The sequence below is a fragment of the Syngnathoides biaculeatus genome, chromosome 6, assembly GCF_019802595.1.
Source record: "Syngnathoides biaculeatus isolate LvHL_M chromosome 6, ASM1980259v1, whole genome shotgun sequence".
Classification (NCBI taxonomy): Eukaryota; Metazoa; Chordata; class Actinopteri; order Syngnathiformes; family Syngnathidae; genus Syngnathoides; species Syngnathoides biaculeatus.
The window spans coordinates 24834536-24860119 of record NC_084645.1 but is presented as its reverse complement, the minus strand read 5'-3'; the positions used below and the strand labels follow the sequence as shown (position 1 = coordinate 24860119).

Here is a 25584-nt window from a genome sequence, read left to right as displayed (position 1 = left end):
GATAGACAGGAGCGATAATTTAAAATTAAGCAATAAAAATATTGATTACAAAATGTACACATAGAACTGAAAAATAGCCAGCGAGACACAAAGCACAGCTAAACAGGAGTTACCGATTAGCCAAGAATGTTAACATTTTAAAGTGCTTACTCATAAACTAGTAAGATATAATAGTGTAACGAGCAAAATATCTTTAATCCTTACATTTTTTCATTTAGTTATTCTAAATGAAAAGGAAAAAAATCTCAAAACTAAAGCAGATTTGAAAATATTTGATATTGCAAAATAGCTTGTTAGATGCAGTGGATTGCTGACCATGATAGCTAGATTTTCGATACATATTAGACAAAAACATTTATTTTTACACATTTTCAAAACACATTTTATTTGTTTGTTCTAAATCAACACAAATGAAACAAATAATCGTAATATGACTTTGTGAAATTAAATGAAATCCAGTGAGTGGCTAACTAGCTAGCTAACAACAATTTCGATACCTATTAGACAAGGACTTTTTTTTTTTTTTTTTACATATATGATTGTTCCAAAGAAAAAGAAAAACTTTTCTAACTAAATCTAAACATTCAAGACATGTTCTGACAACATGAAACAAGAAATAGTTAGCCAGCTGCTAATCAAGCTAGATAATTAGATACTTATTGGGCTTTATCTCGTGAGTCTTCTGAATTAACCCAAAAATAAATCATTTAATTCATGTCATATATATGTATATATATGTTAAAAAATAAGTTGGACTTGCTTTGCGTTTCAAAATTCCTTTTTCTATTTTCTTTATGATTCTTCTGAATTAGCCAAACTAAATATATAAAGTCGACCACAAATGTCACTAAACAAAAAAACAAACCTTTTTTTTTTTCTGAGAATGTCAAGAAATCAACGAGAACAAAAAACAAACAAACCTACAAGTATTTAAGTAGCTGAATCTGTTTTAAATTCAAAAATTATTCCCAGTGGTGTGTAAACACTAAATAAGTAACCCACACAAAACTATTAATTCTAGGGGATGTTTCAGAGCAAAATAAAACAAACAACGAAGGTGTCACTAATGTTAGCTACACATTTTGTAATCTGGTAAAACAATTTTTCAAAACTTTTAATGTATAGTACATTTTAAAAGCGCGCTTCAAATGCATTCAATTTTCCAATAGAAACCATATCCAATTGAATCCTTTCAGTAAGTTTTTTTTTTTAAACAATTTTAAATATCCAAGCACAATCTTAATGATAAAACTGAATAATGTTACAGTGGCTTTTCATAAAATATACCTTTTTAGGAATAAAACCTCTGCAGCATTTTTGAGAAACATTAGGGTACTGTACGTATTTTAATGTTGGTGACAGGAGTGATACTTGGAGAAAACTACAGTATTTTTCAACTGGTAATTGAAATAAAACATTTGTGAGTCACTGACTTAATTTTTGTGAGCTTTCCTGAATTGCAGGAAGTTGGACTATCATCACAAGACCTCTTTGCCGTGTCTTGTAAATAAATAAATAAATAAATAAATAATAATATACACACATTATATATATATATATGTTATAAATACTATATATTAATAAAATGCCAAATAACAAGCAAAAAACCACTTCTCGCATTTATTTTGACTTTTGAGGCATTTTTTTTCTTCCAGTAAATGTGAGTTGAAGTCTAAAGTGTGGGACATTGGGGATTCCACTCCGTGTTGAAAACCACAATTCCACTACTTTTATGACTTTGTCTACTCTTCATTCGCAATAACCTATTTACACGCTTCATAAAGCAAACACTGTTATTATTATTATATATAAGAATGACAGTTGAACAAAATAAAACAAAAACTGTGACACGATTTGAACACGCTGTGTCTGTTACTGCGCCTGGAATTCGGCCACCCGTGTAACGTCTGCTACAAATCCCGACGAAGATCTACCGCAAAGATAAAAGAGTACCTGGATTGCGTTTCTCCCAAATCACGACAAACTGCACCGGTCAGTCAAGTAAGGTAGACAGGAAGGCACCATGCAAGTGGCTGAGGGTGAAAGGCGGGGGTGGGGGTAGGGAATCATTCTACAAAAAACACCATCTATGCACAACAATATGTCTGGATGCCTCAATTAATGAAAAAAAAAAAAAAAGTGCTTAAATGTAGTCATAAACACAGGAGGGTAACAATGCATAACTTTAAAATACTTGTTGCACTTTGACTGGAAAGGGGGGGGCGGGGGGTAAAAGTAGGAGGAATAAAGTTGAAATGAAGTGTCCCATCCATTCATTTTCTTAGCCGCTTATCCTGACACGGGTGGCGGGGTGTGCTGGAGCCTATCCCAGCTGTCAACGGGCAGGAGGCGGGGTACACCCTGAACTGGTTGCAGGGGCACACGGAGACAAACAGCCGCGCTCACAATCACACCTATGGGCAATTTAGATGTCCAATTAATGTCGCACGTTTTTGGGGATGTGGGAGGAAACCCACGCAGGCACGCGGAGAACATGCAAACGCCGCACAGGCGGGGCCGGGGATTGAACCGGGGATCTCAGAACTGTGAGGCTAACGCTTTCCAGCTGAGCCGCCGTGCCGCCGCTAAAGTCGAAATGTTATGAAAAAAATGTTGTATGATGACTGTTCAAAGAATGACGATAACGTGAAAAATGTCGCAATGCGATGCGGAATATGACGATAAAGTGGTGATCTTGTGAGGAAAAAAAAGTTGATTATTTTTTGGAGCTGTGATATTCATCTGCCAAAGTACAAGATTTTTTTTTCTTACAAAATTATGACTTTTTTTCCATTCCACTCACTTTAAGATAAGTTGAATGACTTCATACAGATCATGTAAGTGGACATATTTGGATGCGTGACGTCAGGGTTTGCGCTAGCGTGTTATTTAGGCTAATACCACAATTTCCGGCCAGCACTCCGCAACTTTTTTCACGTGCTTTCAACCCTGCGGTTCATGCAGTGGTGCAGCTGTTTTGTGCATTTTTTTCTAACGGCCGCAAGGGGGCACTCGAGCGGAAAAGCTAAGAATGAGACCGGTGGAATATATGTGCCAAGGAAGTGACTTTTACCGGCTCTGTTAGGGCTGCGCTACCATTAGTGCTGTGCTAGCGTGTTGCTGCTGTGTTACTGGCGTGTCTCAGTGATATATACCAGTACGTTTTATTTTAACTGGCCCTGTTAGCGTTAGCGCTACCTTTAGCGTACCGTCTGTAAATATCTCGTGTTTCAATGTGGGCACTTGCAGCTTTAACACAGCAGCGGCTTTTGTATGTACCAAATGGTATTTCCTTTACAAATGTACTGGGTGAGGCTTATACCCGGATGCGCTCTGTAGGCCGGGAATTACGGTATACGAGTTAATAATACGACTGAGGAGTCACACGCGAAGATTGTTTGTGTTGAAAAATCTAACTGATGAACAGTTTTGCTATGCGACATGGCTTCATGATGATGTACATGCTAGATGCGTGGAGTTGATGCTTGCTGGTTCTGTCACTTTTAAAGGCTTTCCTGCCATTGTTGGTATCTATCCATCCATTTCCTTAGCCGCTTATCCTCACAAGGGTCACGGGGCATGCCGGAGCCTATCCCAGCTGTCAACGGGCAGGAGGCGTGGTACACCCTGAACTGGTTGCCAGCCAATCGCAGGGCACTTATTGGTATCCATGCATAATTAAAAATTCCTTTTCGGGGCACGTCAATAATTTGCTGATTTTCACAGGCGTTCGCTGTACTTCAAAAAAATAATGAAAATTTTCAAAGTGGACTTTTCCAGAAAGGCAAGACATCAGGATGCATCGTTTGGGTCAAGTTTTGCGACATAACAGTGGAGGAGGATGAAGTCGGGTAAAGCGGCACTGAAGCCGCAGGTATACCAATTGCACGACCCGCCGCCGGCGTACTTTTCCCCGTATTTAATCGCTAATTAAAGTCACTAAAATAGCAACCGATTAGCTCTGAGCGGTCAGATCCTGCGCAGCGGGTGCCACATGGACACGGGCTTCCTCAGGGTGGCCAACATCTGGTTCCAGTGGGTGATCCCCATGCCGCCGGCCTCGGGGCCGATGATCACGTGACCCATGTTCTCGCCCCGCCCGTCGTCGGACGCCTCGGCCACGGTGACCCGCAGGGAGAGCTCCTGCGCCCAAAAAAAAAAAAAAAAAAAAAAACAGCCTCGTGATCCGTTATGACATAAGTATGACTCAAGATTTTACATCGCTTCACAGCGTCGGACCTGCAGGACGAGGGAGGGCACCGAGAAGATCATGGCCTCGTTAAAAATGGGGTTGGTGTCGTCCCGCTTGGTGGACGTCTTCTTCTTGCTGATCTTGCGTCCGTCTTGCAGGAGGTAAACTTTGACGAATGGGTCTGCGGGGTGACAGCGTGCGTTACAAACATGGACGGGCTCCAATAAACACCCAAGCGCGCACACAATCGAATTGGACTTGAATCCTAATGGCGATGTTGTCATCAACTAAACACGCCTTAAATTGAGAAAGACTTCAATTACACATCTCGTTACAGTTAATAACATTAAAAAAAATAGTTAATTAACATCGAGAAAAAAAAAGTTAATTAACATCGAATAAGCACGACGGCGGCAGGATGGCGGTTACTCATTAAATAGCGACGAGAGGGTTGAAGTGTGATTCGTGAACGTTTGCGGGAATGTGAAAATGAGGGACGAGAATAAAAATCCCGGACGTGAAAAATGTATTTCATAAAAAGCTGAGAGACAAATATTTGTGCTAATGCTAGCAACACGTGTACGCTATTGTGGGAAAGCTAAACTCAAATAAAAAAAAAAAATGTCTTTTTGTATTGACTAGGCGGCACAGTGTATCAGCTGCAAAAGCGTTTGAGGACCCGGGTTCGATCCCAGACCCGCCTGTGAAGAGTTTGGATGTTCTCCCCGTGCCTGCGTGGGATTTCTCCGGGCACTCCGGTTTCCTCCCACATCCCAAAAACATTAACTGGACCCTCTAAATCGCCCATAGGTGCGACTGTTGTTTGTCTCCATGTGCCCTGCGATTGGCTGGCAACCAGTTCAGGGTGTGCCCCGCCTCCTGCCCGTCGACAGCTGGGATAGGCTCCAATCATTCCCCGCGACCCTCGTGAGGATAAGCGGCAAAGAAAATGGATGGATGGATTGACTAGTGTGTAGTTGATGACATGCACTTGTTTATATACAAAAAGAAGCAACAGAGAGTGTGTGAGACCTGCGGTGTTCTTGCCGTTGGTCCACAGCAGGTTCTTACACTTGGCCACCACCACCGTGAGGCGCTCCGCCGTCGGTAAATAGCTGAGGGACAGCAAAATCTCCCCCACCGCGTCCGCCGCCTAAAAGCAGTCAAGTCGCACGCACGACATGTGTTCGGATTTATTTCTCTTTAAGCGTGAGAGAATCCAAACAACGTTTAAAATAATATTCAAACAAATGAAATTAACCCTGAGACCCCCCCCCCCCCCAAAAAAAAATTGTAAGTACCATAATTTCCGACCTCTGAGCTGCGACTTTTTTTCCACATGCTTTCTACCCTGCGGTCTCTGCGGTGATGCGACTAATTTGTGCATTTTTTTTTTCCTAACGGCCGCAAGGGGGCACTCGAGCAGAAAAGGTAAGAGTGAGACCAAATATATGTGCCGAGGAAGTGACTTTTACCGGTCCGACGCGGTTAGTGCTGCGCTAGCGTGTTATTGCCGTGTCTCAGTGATTTTTACCAGTATGTTGCTTTTTTTTAACAGGCCCTGTTAGCGCGGTGCTCGCAATTCGATTAGCGCAGCGGCACTAGCGTTAAAGTGAGCACAGCGGCGGTAGCATTAAACTCTCTGCGTGTCTTTCTTTGTAAATATCTCGCGTTTCAATGTGGGCACTCGCCGCTTTTACACAGCTGCGGCCTATGTATGTACCAAATGGTATTTCCTTTACAAATGTACTGGGTGATGCTTATAACCAGGTGCGCTCTGTAGGCCGGGAATTACGGTCATAATGCAAATTTGTAGTTGGGACTGCCAGAGATGTATTTTTAGTTATTGGAATTTATTATTATGGATCGGAGCTTTACCCAACGTGTCAGATTTTATTGTTTTGTAACTTTGACATTTCCAGTGTGGTCATTTTTGTGGCCGGTGAGTGTAGACATTTATTAATAGAAGCAACGACAAGATAGTAATCAACACATTGTGTTCCGATCAAACTCACTTTGTTGACGTCCTGGAGGTAGAGCCAGGCGTTGAAGGGTCTGATAGCGAGGTCCAGATCCGAGAGCTTGAGTTCGGCCACGCCGGCGCTGATGTTCCTCTCGTCGCTGTCGATGCCGAAGGCGGCGAACCGGAGGCTGCATTCCTCCAGGGCGCACGCGTCAATCGGCACCGAGAACCTCTCGTCGAAGATGACTGTGAACGCGTTCGTCTGCACCTGTCGGGAGTCGGACGTGACCAAGACAGAGGGTTTGACGTGAAAAACTCTGCCATGTTTGGAAGATTTGGTCGAAAAGAAACACCTTTTGGACTCTTGACCTCAGCATTTCAGATCAGGAGCTGTTGCTTTGATGGGGGTTGAAAATATGACGGCTCCACTGGAGTTGTGCTCAAATCGCTGGGAGAAAGTCTCAAGACAGATTTCTCCAGCGTTCGACTGCTTCCATTGCATCAAAGCTACTTGCCCTCATAAGATATGATTAAAAAGCATGCTGAAGCTTATCACGAGTGTGTCATTGTCCCAGCTGTTTGAAATTTTCACTCATGATGCAGAAGACAACGGGAAGAGAAGCTCGGCACGTGCGTTGCTTTGGAGTCGGAGATTGGCGTAAACGTTGCTTCACAATATCGTCCGGAAAGCGGGTGCGCTTTGGGGATGGATTAGCTCAAGATTTGGCTGCTCGACAACTGAAAAGAAAACACGGTTTGATCACAGCCATGTTCAAGACGACCGTGATTTCGCTGCATTAGCATTGTGCTGGCGTGTTGCTGCTGTGTTACTGGCGTGGCTCAGTGATATTTACCTGTAAATTTTCTTTTAACTGGCCCTGTTAGCGTTAGCTCTGGTGCTGCGCTAGGGTTAGTACAAGTACAAGATTTTTTTTCCATTCCTTTCACTAAGGAGAGTTGAATGACTTAATACAGATCATGCAAGTGGCCATATTTGGATGTGTGATGTCAGGGTTTGCGCTACCGCGTTATTTAGGCTAATACCGTAATTTACAGCCTACAAGGCACGACTTTTTAAACACGCTTTCAACCCTGCGGTGATGCAGCTAATTTGTGCAATTTTTTCTTACGACCGCAAGGGGGCACTTGAGCGGAAAAGCTAAGAACGAGACCGGTGGAATATATGTCCCAAGGAAGTGACTTTTACCGGCCCTGTAAGCGCTGTGCCGAGACTTTTTTTAAACACGCTTTCAACCCTGCGGTGATGCAGCTAATTTGTGCATTTTTTCTCACGGCTACAAGGGGGCACTCGAGTGGAAAAGCGAAGAATGAGACCGGTGGAATATATGTCCCGAGGAAGGGACTTTTACCGGCCCTGTTAGTGCTGTGCTAGCGCGCTGTTAACAGTGCGCTAGGGTTAGCGCTGGGCTAGCGTGTTGCTGCTGTGTTACTGGCGTGTCTCAGTGATATTTACCGGTAAGTTTTATTTTAACTGGCCCTGTTAGCGTTAGCACTAACGTTAAGCTCATTCTGTGTACTGTCTATATTTTGTGTTTCAATGTGGGCATTTGCGGCTTTTACACAGCCGCGGCGTACGAATGTACCAAATGGTATTTCCTTTACAAATGCACTCGGTGAGGCTTGTACTCAGGTGCTCTGTGGGCCAGGAATTACGGTACTCCAAACCGTAGCGTATCTGGAAACAAAACGTAACAGCAACAAAAAGTCACGACGGTGGTTCACCGGTCTTGCGGCTGATTTTCTGTGTTTCGGAAGGAAAACCGTGACGAGAAATAAAAGGGAGTGATGCGGGTTACCAGGCAACAGGTGACACACAAGGGGAGGGGTGTGTGCGGATGTAATTATAGCATTTTATCTCACACCAGAGCAAAAAGCCAACGCTCGCGTCTACGTGAGGAGTAAGAAGAGCGGCCTTGGATGGCAGCCCACCGCGGGGCTCTTATTGATATTATTGATGACTCGCAGCACTTAAGCATTGAGAATTCAGTACACAGACTGGACAAATGGGCCCGCAGAGAGGTCTCCTACTATTTATTTATCTTTTACTCTGCACAAAAGGTAATGTCTAGTGTGCGGGGTGGGGGGTGGGTCGGGGGGCTTGGCAGCCTGAAAAACAGCGCCGGAAGGAAGTGACAGCTAGCTGATGAGCTAGGGAAACAGATGAGCGTAGAAATGAGTGGAAGGGGATTCGAGAAGAAGAGGCGGGTCCGCGCAGCGACGGAAAACAACGCAAAGCGCGGCCGCCGAGGAGCGTCCGCAAGCAGACGCATTATGATCATCATAAAAATGAAACGAGGGAGGGCCCCGAGAAGATAGCTGACGTCGGTGGTTTCTGCCTTCGCCAAGACGTGGCTGAAAAAGGAAACGCTGGCTGGCGCTCGGCCTCTGCTTCTCGGCCCGTTGTCTTGACAATTCACAAATGATTAAAAGAAGCTGTGCTGAAAAGAAACAAAAAAAAAAATGTTTAACTCCGCTTCTTCTGCCAATTTATCTGCGATTTGTGAATTCATCCTGAAAAGTAGCGAGGTTCTTCCTTAGAGATAAAGAAATAAGTGCACATTCGAGCAACAGCGTTTACTCTGCGGTGTGAATGTAACGAACCAACTCCTTTGTATGTTTTGATACAAGAAATGGATTCGTGAGTTACAGAAAAATAACATCAAGCATTTATAGAGCGGCAATATAAACGTGACCCCCTTGCGCTGACGCCGACTCTGGAGTCAAGTTAGGCAGGGTACCTTCGTATGACTGCTGGAGCAACAAACTGCCTTCATTTTTCCGTAGAAAGCCTCGAAAGAACGCGAGAAAACGGAAGAACCACAATAGAAGATACCGGGAAAGGGGGAAATGAACTCTCTTCCAGGGGAAAGTGCAGGCCACACCGTAGTGCGCCCAAGAGTTTCCGGGACCCTGAAGCCACTTCAGCAATACCATAGTTCAAAGGTAGTCTAACCGACAAACCGAGCTTCCTTGGCGGAGGTAGCAAGCTTACCCTCGTGACCCCCACGCTGAGCTCTTCTGGGCCCAGCGAGATCCTGATAAAGCACGCCGGGAAGTCTCCCTCCTCCCTCTCCAGCAGGTCCTTGCCCTGGTGCGCGGCGATGTGCAGCGTCCCCTGGCCGGCGTGCCGGGAGGCCTCGAACTCCAGCGTCACCTCCAGCTGCCCCACCGTGAAGTCGTGGCCGAAGTTGTTGGCGACGGACGAGATGGAGCTGAGCGAATCGGTGGAGACGGAGCGGTTGAGCTGCGCCGCGCCGCTCAGGTCCAGATCGCGGCCCATCAGGTCCAGGTGGCCCAGCTCCCTGAGGGCGTCCGGCGTGTCGCCCGGCGCCAGGCTGGGCTTGCGGCTGGACGCAGTCGACGTCCGCCGGTGGTTGTTGGCCGCCACCCGCTTCACAGACAACACACGACGAAAAGACACTCACGTACTGCTCGGGTCAAACTTGACACTTTCCAATTTCTCTGAAACATTGATTCATCATTAATGTCGGACATGTTGTTAGCACGTTGAAAAAGGTGTATTTTAATATTTCAAAGATGTTCTCGACTTGGGGAAAAATTTACATGAAACATATGTTTAGCTAATATTTAGTCGTTTACACACAATGAGAATCGATTACATTCACTAAGGAGAATTTCTTTAATTAATTTACTGTAATTCCCGGCCTACAGAGCGCAACTGATCATAAGCCTCACCCAGTACATTTTGAAATGAAATATCATTTGGTACATACATACACCGCAGCTGTGTAAAAGCCGCAAGTGCCCACATTGAAACATGAGATATTTACAAAGAAAGACGGTACACAAAGACGTTAGCGCCAGCCTAATGCTAGCACCGCATAAATGCTGACATTAATGCTAGTGCCGTGCTAACAGGGTTGGTTAAAAAAAAAAAAAAAACATACCGGTAACAATCACTGAAACACGGCAGTAACACGCTAGCGCAGCGCTAACAGGGCCGGACCGGTAAAAGTCACTTGCTCGGCACATATATGCCACCGGTCTCACTCAGTTACATAAAATGCACAAAATGCACAAATTAGCTGCATTGCCGCAAAAGCCGCAGGGTTGAAAGCGTGTGGAAAAAAGTCGCGTCTTATAGGCCGGAAATCACGGTAATTTCTGAAATGCTTCTATTTAAATTGCCGCAGAAGTATTATTCCAAGGCAATCCCAAACAACAACCCAGTAAAAAAACGTCTGAAAAATGAATCATATTTTTAAAAAAATCAAGAAGGAAACATCCAAGATTCAAATCCAGAGCCTCTTAATTGTGAGGCAGATGTGCTAGAAATTTTAATAGACTTGAAACAAATATACAGATATATTTTCTTTCATTTTTAAAGCTTTTTTTTTTAAATAAAATTAGTAGGCTTTTTTTTTTTAACTTATTCAAAACTTTCTTCTCAATACAAAGTGCAGATAAATAAGAACTTGGCAACTTGCTGTGCAAATATTCACATAACCACCGTTGAACGGGACCCAAAGGATCATATTCCACGGTCGGAAGCTTGGCATACCTTCTGTCGCACTTCCGAGAAGGAGGTCCCGTATTTTTCCTGCAGATATCTGTAGTCAAAGTTGGGGAAGGGGGACGGAGCGGGGAAGGCGCCGGACTTCCACAGCTTCCAGATGTTCAGGCCCGCGACGGACAGCAGCGCCGTGAAGCCCACCAGGTAGACGCCCACCTCCCAGTCCGCCGGGTTTCGCGCCACTGACGGGAAAAGGGGGGAGGATGGGGGGCGCAGAGTAACCAGGCTACGCTATGAAAAACAGATTCAATCGCACATCCAGCACGCCGTTCATGATGGAGCATCATTACGCCAACACCTGATGGATTTGATATTCGGACTATATGGTTTGCAAAAGAAATGGCAACAAAATAACATTAAAAAACGTATTTCACATTGGCAAGTTAAATTGGAGCACTTTTTTTTTTTTTTTTGAATAGTAACTTATGGTCCAATATAATTAATATAAAATGTATCACATTACATCGTATATTATAAAAATATAGATATTGATAATTGTTATAATATTGATTCTTAAAGAAAATTATAGGCGTTTTGTTATTTAATTGATTTTCCAAATGTATAAAATACACCTAAATACTGTTTTGGCGTAAAAGTTATTCTTATCAATGTAATTATGTAATAAACAAGGAACAAAAGATGGAAAATTTGAAAGAAAGGAAGAAAAAAGAAGGGGAAGAAAGAATCCCAGAGGAACAAAGTTTTGTGAAAAATGAATTTTTAGGACAAAGAAAAGACAAAAGAAAGAAGGAAAGACAAAAAAAACCCTTAAAATTCATCCCATGATGAAAACATTGTTAGAAAATAAAAGATTAACAAAGATTGAAAAGGTGGCAAAAAGGAAGAAAGCAAGGAAATGAATCAACAAACGTGCATTTGAACATATTTTCAAGAGAGATGGGAGTATCGTTTTCTATAATCTATTCTTATTTTCGCAGCTGTGCGTAGGGCAAGAGACTCGCGAGCTGTTGTTGTCGTTGACTCACCGCTCAGTTGGTAGCCCGACACATCCCCGCTCGGAGGAGAGGACATGGTGCGGCAGCCAGCCTAAGAAAAAAAAAACAAACAAAAAAAAATTCAATCAATCAATAATTAAATAAAAACATCCCATAATACCTAAATCTGCGACAGACAAATGAAGTCGTTATCCGTAACGGAGAAAAATTCCTCGCGTGTTCTACATGCTTGCCCATTAAAGCTAATTCTGATTTTGATTGTTGTTGTTATTGTTTTCTTTTTTTACAAATGATAAACTTCAGTTTTGGAAGGGGAAAAAAAAAAAGTGTACATTTGCACGTGTGCACGAAGATGAAGAAAGTGAAGAAAAACAACGTCATGTGATTGATTTGGACATTCATATAATAGCAATAACGAAAATATTGTTGACACACAATGGCATTTAATTAAGATTTGTCATTCAGACTTTTTTTTATAAATGAACAATATCAGTGAGAATGTTCACCTCATCATTCAGACAATGTTGTGATTTTTATTTTTTTTCAAGAATCCTCATGTCTCAGTATTGAAAAAACAATATTTATGAATGCACAATTATGAATGTTTGTTACACTGCCTTCAGATATGTTGTTCTATTAATGAAAATAAACAAACAGGATTGGTGAGAATGATTTCCTCAGCATTCAGGCAATATATATTTTTTTTAATAACTAAACAATCATATCAGTGAGAATGTTCATCTCATCATTCAGACAATGGTGTGATTATTATTATTTTTTATTTAAAGAATCCTCGTGTCTCAGTATAAAGAAAACTATTTATGAATGGACAATTAGCCTGAATCTTTGTTACATTGCTTTAAGATAAGAATATATTTTTCTAGTAATAAAAATAAAAATAAATAAAAAACAGGATCCTCCACATCCCAAAAACATGCAACATTAATCGGACCCTCTAAATTGCCCCTAGGTGTGATTGTGAGTGTGGCTGTTTGTCTCTATGTGCCCTTGCGATTGGCTGGCGACCAGTTCAGGGTGTACCCCCCGCCTCCTGCCTGTTGACAGATGGGATAGGTTCCAGCACTCCCCGCGACCCTCGTGAGGGTAAGCGGCAAAGAAAATGGATGGATGGATGAAAAAACAGGATTGGTGAGAATGACTTTCTTTCAGCATTCAGATGATAGCGAATTTTATTACGCACATTGTAACATTAGTGTTTATGATTGTTTCCCAGCATTTAGACAGTACCTGTTTTTAGTTTTTGGGTAGCTATTTTATTTTAATGCAGCCCTATGGGGGCACAAACCAGTGCAATCTGTAGGCCGGTCCCAAGCCCGGATAAATGCAGAGGGTTGCGTCAGGAAGGGCATCCGGCGTAAAAACTGTGCCAAACAAATATGAGCGTTCATCTAAAGAATCCCATACCGGATCGGTCGTGGCCCGGGTTAACAACGCCCGCCCCCGGCACTGCTAACCTGCAGGGCGTCGGTGGAAATTCAGCTACTGTGGGTCGAAGACAAAGAAGAGGAGGAAACCGGATCCAGCGTCAGAAGAAAAAGAGGAATGCACAGAGCCTACAACTGAGTGTAGGGACTTTGAATGTTGGGACTATGACAGGAAAAGCACAGGAGTTGGTTGACATGATGATTAGGAGAAAGGTTGATATTCTGTGCATCCAAGAGAGCAGGTGGAAAGGTAGTAAGGCTAGAAGTTTGGAGCAGGGTTTAAATTATTCTACCACGGAGTAAATGGGAAGAGAAATGGAGTAGGGGTTATTTTAAAGGAAGAGCTGGCTAAGAATGTCTTGGAGGTAAAAAGAGATCAGATCGAGTGATGAGACTAAAATTTGAAATTGAGGGTGTTATGTATAATGTGGTTAGCGGCTATGCACCACAGGTAGGATGTGACCTACAGTTGAAAGAGAAATTCTGGAAGGAACTAGATGAAGTAGTTCTGAGCATCCCAGACAGCGAGAGAGTTGTGATTGGTGCAGATTGTAATGGACATATTGGTAAAGGAAACAGGGGCGATGAAGAAGTGATGGGTAAGTACGGCATCCAGGAAAGGAACTTTGAAGGGCAGATGGTGGTGGACTTTGCAAAAAGGATGGAGATGGCTGTAGTGAACACTTATTTCCAGAAGAGGGAGGAACATATAGTGACCTACAAGAGCGGAGGTAGAACCACGCAGGTAGATTATATTTTGTGCAGACGATGTAATCTGAAGGAGGTTACTGACTGTAAAGTAGTGGTAGGGGAGAGTGTAGCTCGACAGCATAGGATGGTAGTATGTAGGATGATTCTGGTGGTGGGTAGGAAGATTAAGAAGACAAAGGTAGAGCAGAGAACCATGTGGTGGAAGCTGAGAAAGGAAGAATGTTGTGCGGCCTTCCGGAAAGAGGTGAGACAGGCTCTCGATGGACAACCGAAGCTCCCGGAAGACTGGACGACGACAGCCAAGGTGATCAGAGAGACAGGCAGGAGAGTACTTGGTGTGTCATCTGGTAGGAAAGGGGAGAAGGAGACTTGGTGGTGGAACCCCAAAATACAGGAGTCATACAAGGAAAGAGATTAGCGAAGAAGAAGTGGGATACTGAGAGGACTGAGGAGAGGCGAAAGGAGTACATCGAGATGCGACGTAGGGCAAAGGTAGAGGTGGCAAAGGCTAAACAAGAGGCATATGAAGACATGTACACCAGGTTGGACACGAAAGAAGGAGAAAAGGATCTCTACAGGTTGGCCAGACAGAGGGATAGAGATGGGAAGGATGTGCAGCAGGTCAGGTGATTAAGGATAGAGATGGAAATATGTTGACTGGTGCCGGTAGTGTGTGTGCTAAATAGATGGAAAGAATACTTTGAGAAGTTGATGAATGAAGAAAATGAGAGAGAAGGAAGAGTTGAAGAGGCAAGAGTGAAGGACCAGGAAGTGGAAATGATTACTAAGGGGGAAGTCAGAAAGGCATTACAAAGGATGAAAAATGGAAGGCAGTTGGTCCTGATGACATACCGGTAGAGGTATGGAAACAATTTGGAGAGATGGCTGTGGAGTTTTTGACCAACTTATTCAACAGAATACTAGCGGGCGAAAAGATGCCTGAAGAATGGAGGAAAAGTGTTCTAGTTCCCATTTTTAAGAACAAAGGGGATGTTCAGAGGTGTGGGAACTATAGAGGAATAAAGTTGATGAGCCACACAATGAAGTTATGGGAAAGAGTAGTGGAGGCTAGACTCAGGACAGAAGTAAGTATCTGCAAGCAACAGTATGGTTTCATGCCTAGAAAGAGTACCACAGATGCATTATTTGCCTTGAGGATGCTCGTGGAAAAGTACAGAGAAGGTCAGAAGGAGCTACATTGCGTCTTTGTGGATCTAGAGAAAGCCTATGACAGAGTACCAAGAGAGGAACTGTGGTACTGCATGCGTAAGTCTGGTGTGGCAGAGAAGTATGTTAAAATAGTACAGGACATGTATGATGGCAGCAGAACAATGGTGAGGTGCGCCTTAGGTGTGACAGAGGAATTTAAGGTGGAGGTAGGACTGCATCAGGGATCAGCTCTGAGCGCCTTCCTGTTTGCAGTGGTAATGGATAGGCTGACAGATGAGGTTAGACTGGAATCCCCTTGGACCATGATGTTCGCAGATGATATTGTCATATGCAGTGAAAGCAGGGAGCATGCAGAGGAACAATTGGAAAGTTGGAGACATGCACTGCAAAGGAGAGGAATGAAGATTAGCCGAAGTAAAACAGAATATATGTGCGTGAATGAGAAAAGTGGAGGGGGAAGAGTGAGGCTACAGGGAGAAGAGATAGCGAGGGTGGATGACTTCAAATACTTGGGGTCAACAATCCAGAGCAATGGTGAGTGTGGTCAGGAAGTGAAGAAACGGGTCCAAGCAGGTTGGAACAGCTGGCGAAAGGTGTCTGGTGTGTTATGTGACAGAAGAGTGTTTACAAAACAGTGGTGAGGCCGGCCATGATGTACGGATTAGAGACGGTGGCACTGAAGAAACGACAGGAAGCTGAACTGGAGGTGGCAGAAATGAAAATGTTGAGGTTCTCGCTCGGAGTGACCAGGTTGGATAGGATTAGAAATGAGCTCATTAGAGGGACAGCCAAAGCTGGATGTTTTGGAGACAAGATTCGAGAGAGCAGACTTCGATGGTTTGGACATGTTCAGAGGCGAGAGAGTGAGTATATTGGTAGAAGGATGCTGAGGATGGAGCTCCCGGGCAAAAGAGCGAGAGGAAGACCAAAGAGAAGATTTATGGATGTGGTGAGGGAAGACATGAGGGCAGTTGGGGTTAGAGAGGAAGATGCAGGAGATAGGCTAAGATGGCAAAAGATGACACGCTGTGGCGACCCCTAACGGGACAAGCCGAAAGGAAAAGAAGAAGAAGGGTAGCTATTTTATTTTATTTTTTTTTTACGGGGTGTGTGGTGGAAAATTTTATTAATGTTAATGCTTGCCTCCCAACATTCAGACAAGATATTTTTTTTGGACATATAGTAGCATCAGAGCGAATATTCTTCCCTCTCAATTATTTTTTTTTATGATACGCAATTGGGCTCAGCTGGTAAAGCGTCCGCCTCACAGTTCTGAGGTCCCGGGTTCGATCCCAGTCCCGCCCGTGTAGACTTTGCATGTTCTCCCCTTCCCCGCGTGGGGTTTTCTCCGGGCACTCCGGTTTCCTCCCAGATCCGAACAACAATAATTTTTTTGAGCAAGCGCATCAGTAAGTTTGGCCTTCATGCCGTGAGAAGCGGCGGTTGGACAAAAAAAACGCCAGCGAGTTTCAGCATTGATCAAGAGGAGACGAATCCGCTGTCCGGGTCGTTTTTAAAGAGACGGAGAAGAACAACCCCAACGCAAAGTCGATAGCGCACATACATCGCCGAGTGACTCATTCCTCCCCCAAGAAGCCTCTCATCATTCCGGTGCCTGCTGGAATCTCCTTCCGGCAGGGAGGCGGGCAGGCGCTTGGGGGAAACCGGAGCGTTCCACTAATGATACCAGCTGTGGGGGTTATTGGAGGTGCGGGGGCACGCCAGACAAGTCGGCTGAAGCCACGCAGCCAAATTAAAGTGGCTGACGCAGTGCAGAGTCCGCTGACGGCTGCTGATGTGCCGTTTGGACCCGGCCTCTGGTGGATCTTAGCCTGACTGCTGATGGATGAGTGTGTGTGTGTGTGTGTGTGTGTGTGTGTGTGCGAGGAAGGACGGAAGATTCATGGAGATTTCACAAATGGAGCTGCGTGGGCGCGCCGGCTGTATCTCGGAGATGCCAAAATCTGAAATAGAAGACAAGCAGACAAACAAGTTGTGCTTGCTTGTGTGCTGCTTGTTGTCTCTTTGAGGATTTCTTTCTTTTAGTTACAAACAGGACAGTGAACTTATTTTTTCATTTTTTTTTAAAGCTTCACTGTTGGCAGGTTTGAGATTTATTTGTGTCATCCATCCATTTTCTTTGCCGCTTATCCTCACAAGGGTCGCAGGGAGTGCTATCCCAGCTGTCAACGGGCAGGAGGCGGGGTACACCCTGAACTGGTTGCCAGCCAATCAAAGGGCACATGGAGACAAACAGCTGCACTCACAATCACACCTAGGGGCAATTTAGAGGGTCCAATAAATGTTGCATGTTTTTTGGAGATGTGGGAGGAAAGCAGAGTACCCGGAGAAAACCCACGCAGGCTCGGGGAGAACATGCAAACTCCACACAGACGGGGCCGGGATTGAACCCGGGTCCTCAGAACTGCGAGGCCGACGCTTTACCAGCTGAGGCACCGTGCATTTACTTGCGTCAGGAAATGCAAAATAAGGCCCCGTTAGCGCTGCGCTAGAGTTGCTGCTGTGTTTGCATGTTGCTACTGTGTTACTGGCGTGTCTCAGTGATATTTACCGGTAAGTTTTATTTTAACCGGGCCTGTTACTGTTTGGGCAATGTTAGCGTTAGCATTAGCTTTAGCACGGCGCTAATTAGCACTTCTGTTAGCAATAGCTTTAGCGCGGCGCTAGCGTTATTTACCAGTAAGTTTAATTTTAACCAGAATGTTAGCACTAGCATTAGCTTTAGCAAGTCAACGTGGAAAAAAAAAACTACAAACGTTAAAAAAAAAAAAAAAAAAGACTAAACTTGACTTGGCTCACCCAAATTTCAAGAGACTATTTGGAAGTTTCGAATTGCGCTTGAACGGTAGTTTGCAGCACTGGATCATCATCCACAGAGTTGTTGCTAATATTTCTGTCACCTTCCGATATGCCTGAGAGGGAACGAAATATTGACGCTATTGGCTGACACGAGGTGGCAGGTGCACAATAGCGCTCCTGGAATTGATAAAATTTAAATTTTCAGGTGCAGCATCAAAATTGCGAGGAAAATGAAACACGGAGTGAGTGTGCATGTGTGTGTGTGTGTGTGTGTGGGGGGGGGGTAGCTTCTTAATATTCCTCCAAACAGCTGATCAATCAAATCCGCTTCTGTTTGGCTCGGACGACTAATCTAATTAACAGGCTGGCTGGCCGCTGCAGTCAGTGAAACGCATAAAACGGAATCATACGTCTTGTGGCGCACAGCTGTTCTGATTTTAAGCGGAAGTGGTCACCGTGTTGAAAATGTCGGCTTTAGGGAGTTTTTATATGAGATCCTTATAAAACGTTATTCGCTGCAACAAAGACAAGGAGGGTGAAACCTTAACAGAAGATGAATGTACCTGAAATACTTCCCTGAGGAACTCCGCTCAAAAATTCCCCCCCGAGCGAACTTAGCCTTGCGTGTAGTACATTTTTAAAGTTTCCCCACAGTAAAATGCTGTAACTGCCTGCTATGAGAAGGGGACAGTGATATTAATTAGGGACAATAATTGACACCCCCACAAAAGTATTTACCATTGCCTGGATTAAACGGTAAACAAATTCACACTCATGCCTGTGATTGGCATAATGTCTGTCTACATGTCTGTTCATTTGTGTTCAAATATCTACTGCTTAAGTTTTAGTTCTAAAGTTTTGCGCCGTTAATTAGCATTAAGGTGAGGTAAAATTATGTGGTTGGTTGGAATACACAACATGTAACTCTTTGTTTGATGTTTTATTGACAGTAAACCTTGATTGGTAGTATAAAGAAATTGTTTTAGTTGAATTGACAATGTTCAAATGATATCCCACCCCCCCTTTTTTTTTTTGCCTTTATAGTACTGTCGGCTATTGGAATTATGCGACAAAATCCATCCATGTATTTTTTTGGCCGCTTATCCTCACACAGGTCACGGAGAGTGCCGGAGCCTATCCCAGCTGTCAACGGGCAGGAGGCGGGGTACACCCTGAACTGGTTGCCAGCCAATCGCAGGGCACATCGAGACAAACAGTCGCACTCGCAATCACACCTCGGGTCAATTTAGAGCGTCCAATTAATGTTGCATGTTTTTGGGGTGTGGGAGGAAACCCGACGCAGGCGCGGGGAGAACATGCAAACTCCACACAGGTGGGGCCGGGGTCGAACCCGGGACCTCAGAACTGTGAGGCCAACGCTTTACCAGCTGCTCCACTGTGCTGCGCTACAAAATGTTAATTAGAATTTAAAGGTTTACAGTAGGCGCAAAGTAGCCTGCGTTTCACTGCAGAATACGTCAAGTGCCAAAGCTGGTAACATTATTACGTAAATATAATTTAACGTAATTAAATATCAACCATACACTCTAAGAGTTGAACAGCTCCGAAGGTGTACGATTAAAAACTTTTATACTTGGTGACATTTATTACACAGTGTTTAAAAAGGACAAAGTTTACTTGTCTTTGGCAAAGTCGCCCGTTTTTTTTTCACGTTTTATTCTGTTGTAAAATGTTTATTGACAGTTACTGTAAATTTCACTGCGGTGGCCGTTTATGTTCGTCAACTAGAATCTGACCGTTTACTGCCATTGACGTGTATGTTCGTCAAATATGTCAACGGGTAGGTGTGGAAGAGGCTCACGTCCAGCCGATCTACGAATTCCATTTAATTCCATGTTTCAAACCACTGTAATGACGAAACGATGGCTGTAGATGGCATCATTGTATCACTTTGAATTTGAGAACAGCAGAGCTTTTTAGTAGAAGAAAAAGATTAGAGGGTGAAACTTGTTTTATTTTTTATGATAACTAAAGTTTGACGACTTTAGGCGCATTACGCTTGAACGGAGGATGCAAATGTGAGGAATAAACAGAAACAGTTCATGGGAGAATGACAAAGTGCCAAATATGATGTGTGTATCCGTCAATGATTATAGTCTCATCAAAAAGTCTCGTTTTTTTTATTATATAGTTTGAGGTGTCGCAAAAGCTTTTCGCGACAGTCGCTTCTGCTTGATGTTTCTTTCCACAAAAATCTCGTCTTCTCCGAGTTTGTGTGAAGCAGGAAAAGGTTTGCCATGTTCTTTTTCCTGCTGATCACTGAATAGCGGAAAATCCTTGCAATATTTTTCAATTATCTTATTTATTTATTTTTTTAAACACGTGAAAGAAGAGGTTCTATATATTAGAACTAGATATTCTCGTTCAACACAATATTTTGCAGGTCTTGAAAGACCAGATGCGGGCAACTCTGCTTTGAAAACAGCTGTCGGCGAAATAAACATTTTTTTGAAGGTGACTTTCCCCATTGGAAAAATTCAAAACCCTCACCGAAGTCTCCCGGGGAACAAGACTACGTTTGAACTTCATAACTCGCTAGCATTAAGGTTATGCCACCAAATTGCAGACTTTGCGAAGCCGTGCGGACGCAGCGCTATTAATGTGTTTTCGGCTTTTTTTCCAGCAGGACGTGAACGAGGCGTCAATTGTTCTAAGTGCAACCTGCAGGAGTCCACCGGATCAATATGTGGGCCCAGCAAGTGTGCGGCATGAACACGCCACCCCCCGCCCCCCACCCCCAACTCCTTTAATATCAGAGCATAGAAGGATCTTTTCTTACCGGGACTTTCCTGTTTGCTGCAGCGGGAGGAGGACGGACGAAGCAACTCCACCGCTCTGCTTTCCCTTCAGGCGCCGCGCTCCATCCAGCGCCGCCGGATGCCGAAGCGGAGGAGGCGGACGAGCGGGGTCGCTTCGCGGGAAACGAGGTGCTTTGCTCAGAGGGAGAAGAAGAGCGATGAAGAGGAGCAGGCTGCCTGTGCCGCAGCTCGCTGGAGTCTGCAAAGAAAGATGCTGCTGGAGGCATTTCTGTGTGTGTGTGCCTTAAACCCCCACCCCACCCCACCCCCCACGACCACAGTCACACTCCCTGCAGAACAACTTCTCACCTCCTCCTCCTCTTCTTCATAAACAGCAGCCAGCGAGGAAGATAATGTGGACATGCAAAGGAGAACGCACGCAACATAAGACCAATTCCCAACAATATTTGACATGTACACTGCGTATTTGCAGAATTTGTTTAGTTGAACACACTTTACACATGACACTACCTTAAAGGTCAAATGTCATCCCTGCAAACATTCTAAAATAGATATAGAAATGAAAAATACATATAACATTATCCACTTCAATGTCCGTACGAAAAAGGAAATATGCGCAGAGAGCGCGTCATCCGTGCGCAAAGTTGCGGAAGTGTCATTCGTCATGCAAGTGGGCGCCATATTGGATGCATCTCCTGTCTGTGACGTCACCGCGGACATTCGCCATTGAAAACTCGCTGTGCCCCCTACTGTGGGACACACCCCTTCAGACACTGACACTCTTTTCGAAGAAGAGAACATCTCACAATTGAGTGAAATGTCTGGGGCAATATTAGCCTATCGTTTCGAGCCATATTTAGATGATATGCGGATTACTTCTAACTAACAACAGACTCCCCGACAGCATGACAGTATGTAGCGTACTCAGCTGCGAGCGATCACTACCCCGTGGCCCGGGTACGACGAGCCGATCACGGCTTCGGCCGGGGTGGCACCGAGGTGGCTCATTGCGGCGCCGAGCTGGGCCGCTTTACGGCGCTGTCGTTCATCGCGGACGGCGGCGGCTATAGACAACGCTGCCAGCAATGGCGCACTCAGCCGCATGCGACGACAACGCCAAAAAGCGACCCGGCTCGGCACCGAGGTTGCTCATCACGGCATTGAGCCACCCCGGCCGAAGCCGTGACCGGCGGACGCGGCGGCGACAGACTCCCAGACAGTAAGTACGAGCCAGCCCGGCCAAAGCCATGCTTGTCCGCGAGGCACGACCTGGCAGCCTTCGCCAGCGAGCCCAACGCGGCAGCCTTCACCGGCTCGCCCGACACAGCAGCCGTCCGACTTGCACATCGAAACATTTAGCACCGGTCATACATATGCGGATCTTTTGTTACGTTATGAGAGACTGATTACGCTGTCCGCCCCAAACTATTATTTTTTTTTTTTAGTAGCTGTATACACACCCACCTGTCGTTTGGAACCCACGAAGCTCTCGTTCTTTTCACCTGTGCAATCTATTTTTCACGACTAACCAGGTCTCTTGGATACTTATGAAGGGTAAATCCATCCTCCCGAGTGTTCGACCAATATCCATCAATGCAACGAGCCGGCGTTTTAGCTAACACGAAGGCATAACGAGCTACCTTCCGCAGGTAAAACTAATAGAAACAAACGAGTCCACTTGAGGGCGGTCCTGCCATGTACGTCACTTCCTGCTTCTTCTCGAAAACAAATCCCTCAAGAGGATTTTCATGGCGGGTGTTACAAAAAGCCATATACATGAAAATCACGTTTTGTGGTGAAAAAAAAAAAAAACGCATGGGTCCATACAGGCTGCTGTTTTTTCATTAATCACACACTAAAAATGATTATCTATTTCATGACACTTGACCTTTAACAGTGGTGGCAAAGCCTGTACAGTACCAAAATCCCCAAATTTTGGAATATGACTTTTTTTACATTATAGATTCCTAGTTGTTGAAAAAAAAAAAAACGTTTGGCATAGATATAGGTATCATTGCTTTTAAATACTGTATGTACATGTAAAGGCGTTACCTCTAATACAGCAGCCCTAACTGATGAGGTCATTGATCAAGCGGGGAATTAACGTCCTCGAAATGAACCTTTAAAAACACGACACAACATAAGTCTGATCAGTGCATTCGTGCACAGGATACCTACACGGCAGTGGGAGTACACTAAAGATGACTTCATAAGCACACAAACACTAAAATAATGTTTCATTTTGAATACAGTATCTGGAAAATTGGAATCTGCAAAATGATCAATTTCTCATATTGCACTGCTGTACACCAAAACTAACGTTTGTTTTATTATGTAAACGACTGACAAAACTGACTGTTGAAAATACCCAAAATAAAATACAGTACTACTTCTTTTCCTTTCGGTTTGTCCCGGTGGGAACTAGCACACTTTTTCTCCATTCTTCTGGCATCCTCTCGTGCGCGAGTATTCTATTGAATAAGTTGGTCAAAAACTCCCCAGCCACCTCTCCAAATTGTGTCCATACTGCCACTGGTTTGCCATCAGGACCAACTGTCTTTCCATTTTTCATCCTGTTCAGTGCCTTTCTAACTTCTCCCCTTACTAATCATTGCCTCTTTTAATCTTCGTTCTCTCTCTCACTTTCTTCATTCATTAACTTCTCAAAGTATTCTTTCCATCTACTTAGCACACTACAAAGTTTATCAAACAGTGGTGAGGCCGGCCATGATGTACGGATTAGAGACAACAGGAAGCAGAACTGGAGGTGGCAGAAATGAAGATGTTGAGGTTCTCGTTCAGAGTGAGCAGGTTGGATAGGATTAGAAATGATCTTATTTGAGGCACAGCCAAAGTTGGATGTTTTGGAGACAAGGTTCGAGAGAGCAGACTTCGATGGTTTTGGACATGTTCAGAGGCGAGAGAGTGAGGAAATTGGTAGGAGAATGGTAAGGATGGAGCTACCAGGGAAGAGAGCGAGAGGAAGACAAAAGAAAAGGTTGATGGATGTTGTGAAGGAGGACATGAGGACAGCGGGTGTTCGAGTGGAGGATGCACGAGATAGACTTAGAAGGAAAAAAGATAACACTGTGGCAACCCCTAACGGGACAAGCCGAAAGAAAAAGACTTAACACACTACTGGCACCAGTCAACATATTTCCATCTCCATCCTTAATCCCCCTTACCTGCTGCACGTCTTTCCCGCCTGGCCAATCTGTAGCAATCCTGTTCTCCTCCTTTCATATCCAACCTGGTGTACGTCGTCATATGTACCCTGTAGTAACATCCATTAGCACCATCTGTTGGTAAAGTTGCTGTAATTGACGCGCCTTAATACTGAAATGTCAAATACATTTTAAATGGTTAAAAAAAAAATAAAATAGCTGTAATTTACCCATGGACAAAAAGAAAATATTCAATCAACCCAAATAGGATGACTGTCTCACAGTCAAAACAAGAAATAAGAAATAAAAGTAATAACTCAACAACAAAAGAAATACGTACATATAAAAAACTTTTTATTACTTTTTTTCTGGTCACTGTTGGATAACACTAAATGGCCAGAAGACATTCTGTACACGTATTGTTCAAGAAAGCAAAATGGATGCCTTACTGTTCAGTGGTGATCATAGTCATGGTACTGCATTGAACATAAAAGAGTACAGTATATAGAACAAAAACAGATGAGAGTTGTTTTAAATCAGGGTGGGGAACCTTTTCCACCACTTGCATATGATGCATTGAATACAGTAATGTTAATCAATATGAGTTATTGTGTTAAATGTTTTGGGAGTTCCTCTTGAGGTTTTCGAGGACATCAAATACTCTTGTCAGTCGCGTGTACGGACCGCGGGCCCTAGGTTCCCCACCCCTGCTTTACAAGTGATGTGTCTCGGGTTGTTTGCCCATCTTGTGTGTTCGAGTGCTTCAGCAACGCCAAGCACGTCAACTAAATGAGAGGAAACAGACACGCTGTGCACAGTGAACACAGCTCTGTTAAAAAGGAAAAAAAAAATACATTTACGATTTAACTGAAAAACGCATGCTTGGGGGGAAAATATAGATTATGACCGCATTTATTTTTTCAAGGTAGGCAGGACTCTTTGGCGTCTTATGACAGGAGGAATTTGTGCTTTGGTTCTCCCAGCCTGGAGATGGCACTGCTACACTTGCCATTTTTTTGTGGGGGATTGGTTGGCTTTTTCCGGGTTTTTCATATTCCGAGAATGGAATTGCAATTTTCTTTTCAGTTCCTCTGAGAGCAAGATGACCCGAAAGTACTTGGAAAGCGAGATGCGACAAAGCAATAACTTCTTACCTGGAAACACCATAATAGTCTGGAATTTACACCATTAGGAAATAAAATGCCCATTTCATATTTATGAAAAACTACCGGAACGAGTGAAATTTCCACATGAACGTAAGTTTCGCCTCTTGAAGGGGATGTTAATGATTAAAAAAATGTATTGAAAAAAAATCATTTTTTGTCACATTTGTTCACACTAGCCTATCCCACCTGAGAGAGAGTCTCCGTCGCCAAAATGCACGAGTGCAATCAACAGGCCACAAATATTCACACTCTTATTTCCTGTCTTTGTATTACCACTAAAATGAGCGGTTCAGGGCTTCATTAAAAATATCCATCCATCCATTTTCTTTTGCCACTTATCCTCACGGGGGTTGCAGGGAGTGCTGGAGCCTATCCCAGCTGTCAACGGGCAGGAGGCGGAGTACACCCTGAACTGGTCGCCAGCCAATCGGAGAGCACATGGAGACAAACAGCTGCACTCACAGTCACACCTAGGGACAATTTAGAGTTTCAAATTAATGTTGCATGTTTTTGGGATGTGAGAGGAAACCAGAGTGCCCACCCGGAGAAAAACCCACGCAGGCACAGGGAGAACATGCAAACTCCACACAGTCGGGGCCGGGATCGAACTCAGTTCCTCAGAACTGTGAGGCCTACGTTTCACCAGCTGATCCACCGTGCGG

The 25584-nt window shown here is 44.1% G+C and overlaps 1 protein-coding gene across 2 annotated transcripts; it reads right to left on the bottom strand.

Moving 5' to 3' along the window:
• Positions 1–402: 402 nt before the first annotated feature.
• syt12 (synaptotagmin XII) lies at positions 403–25517 on the bottom strand. Of its 2 annotated transcripts, XM_061823459.1 has the most exons (10): positions 23778–25517; positions 22645–22712; positions 20613–20830; positions 11697–11757; positions 10699–10892; positions 9169–9567; positions 6208–6423; positions 5225–5345; positions 4240–4373; positions 403–4143 (listed from the first exon to the last, which is right to left on the bottom strand). In XM_061823459.1, exons 4-10 carry the CDS (start codon positions 11740–11742, stop codon positions 3970–3972), a joined length of 1284 nt encoding a protein of 427 aa, XP_061679443.1. In that variant the 5' UTR covers positions 11743–11757; positions 20613–20830; positions 22645–22712; positions 23778–25517; the 3' UTR covers positions 403–3969. The 2 variants fall into 2 exon arrangements, with proteins under 2 accessions (XP_061679443.1, XP_061679444.1); XM_061823460.1 differs by lacking the exons at positions 22645–22712; positions 23778–25517 and adding an exon at positions 20941–20950.
• Positions 25518–25584: the final 67 nt, after the last annotated feature.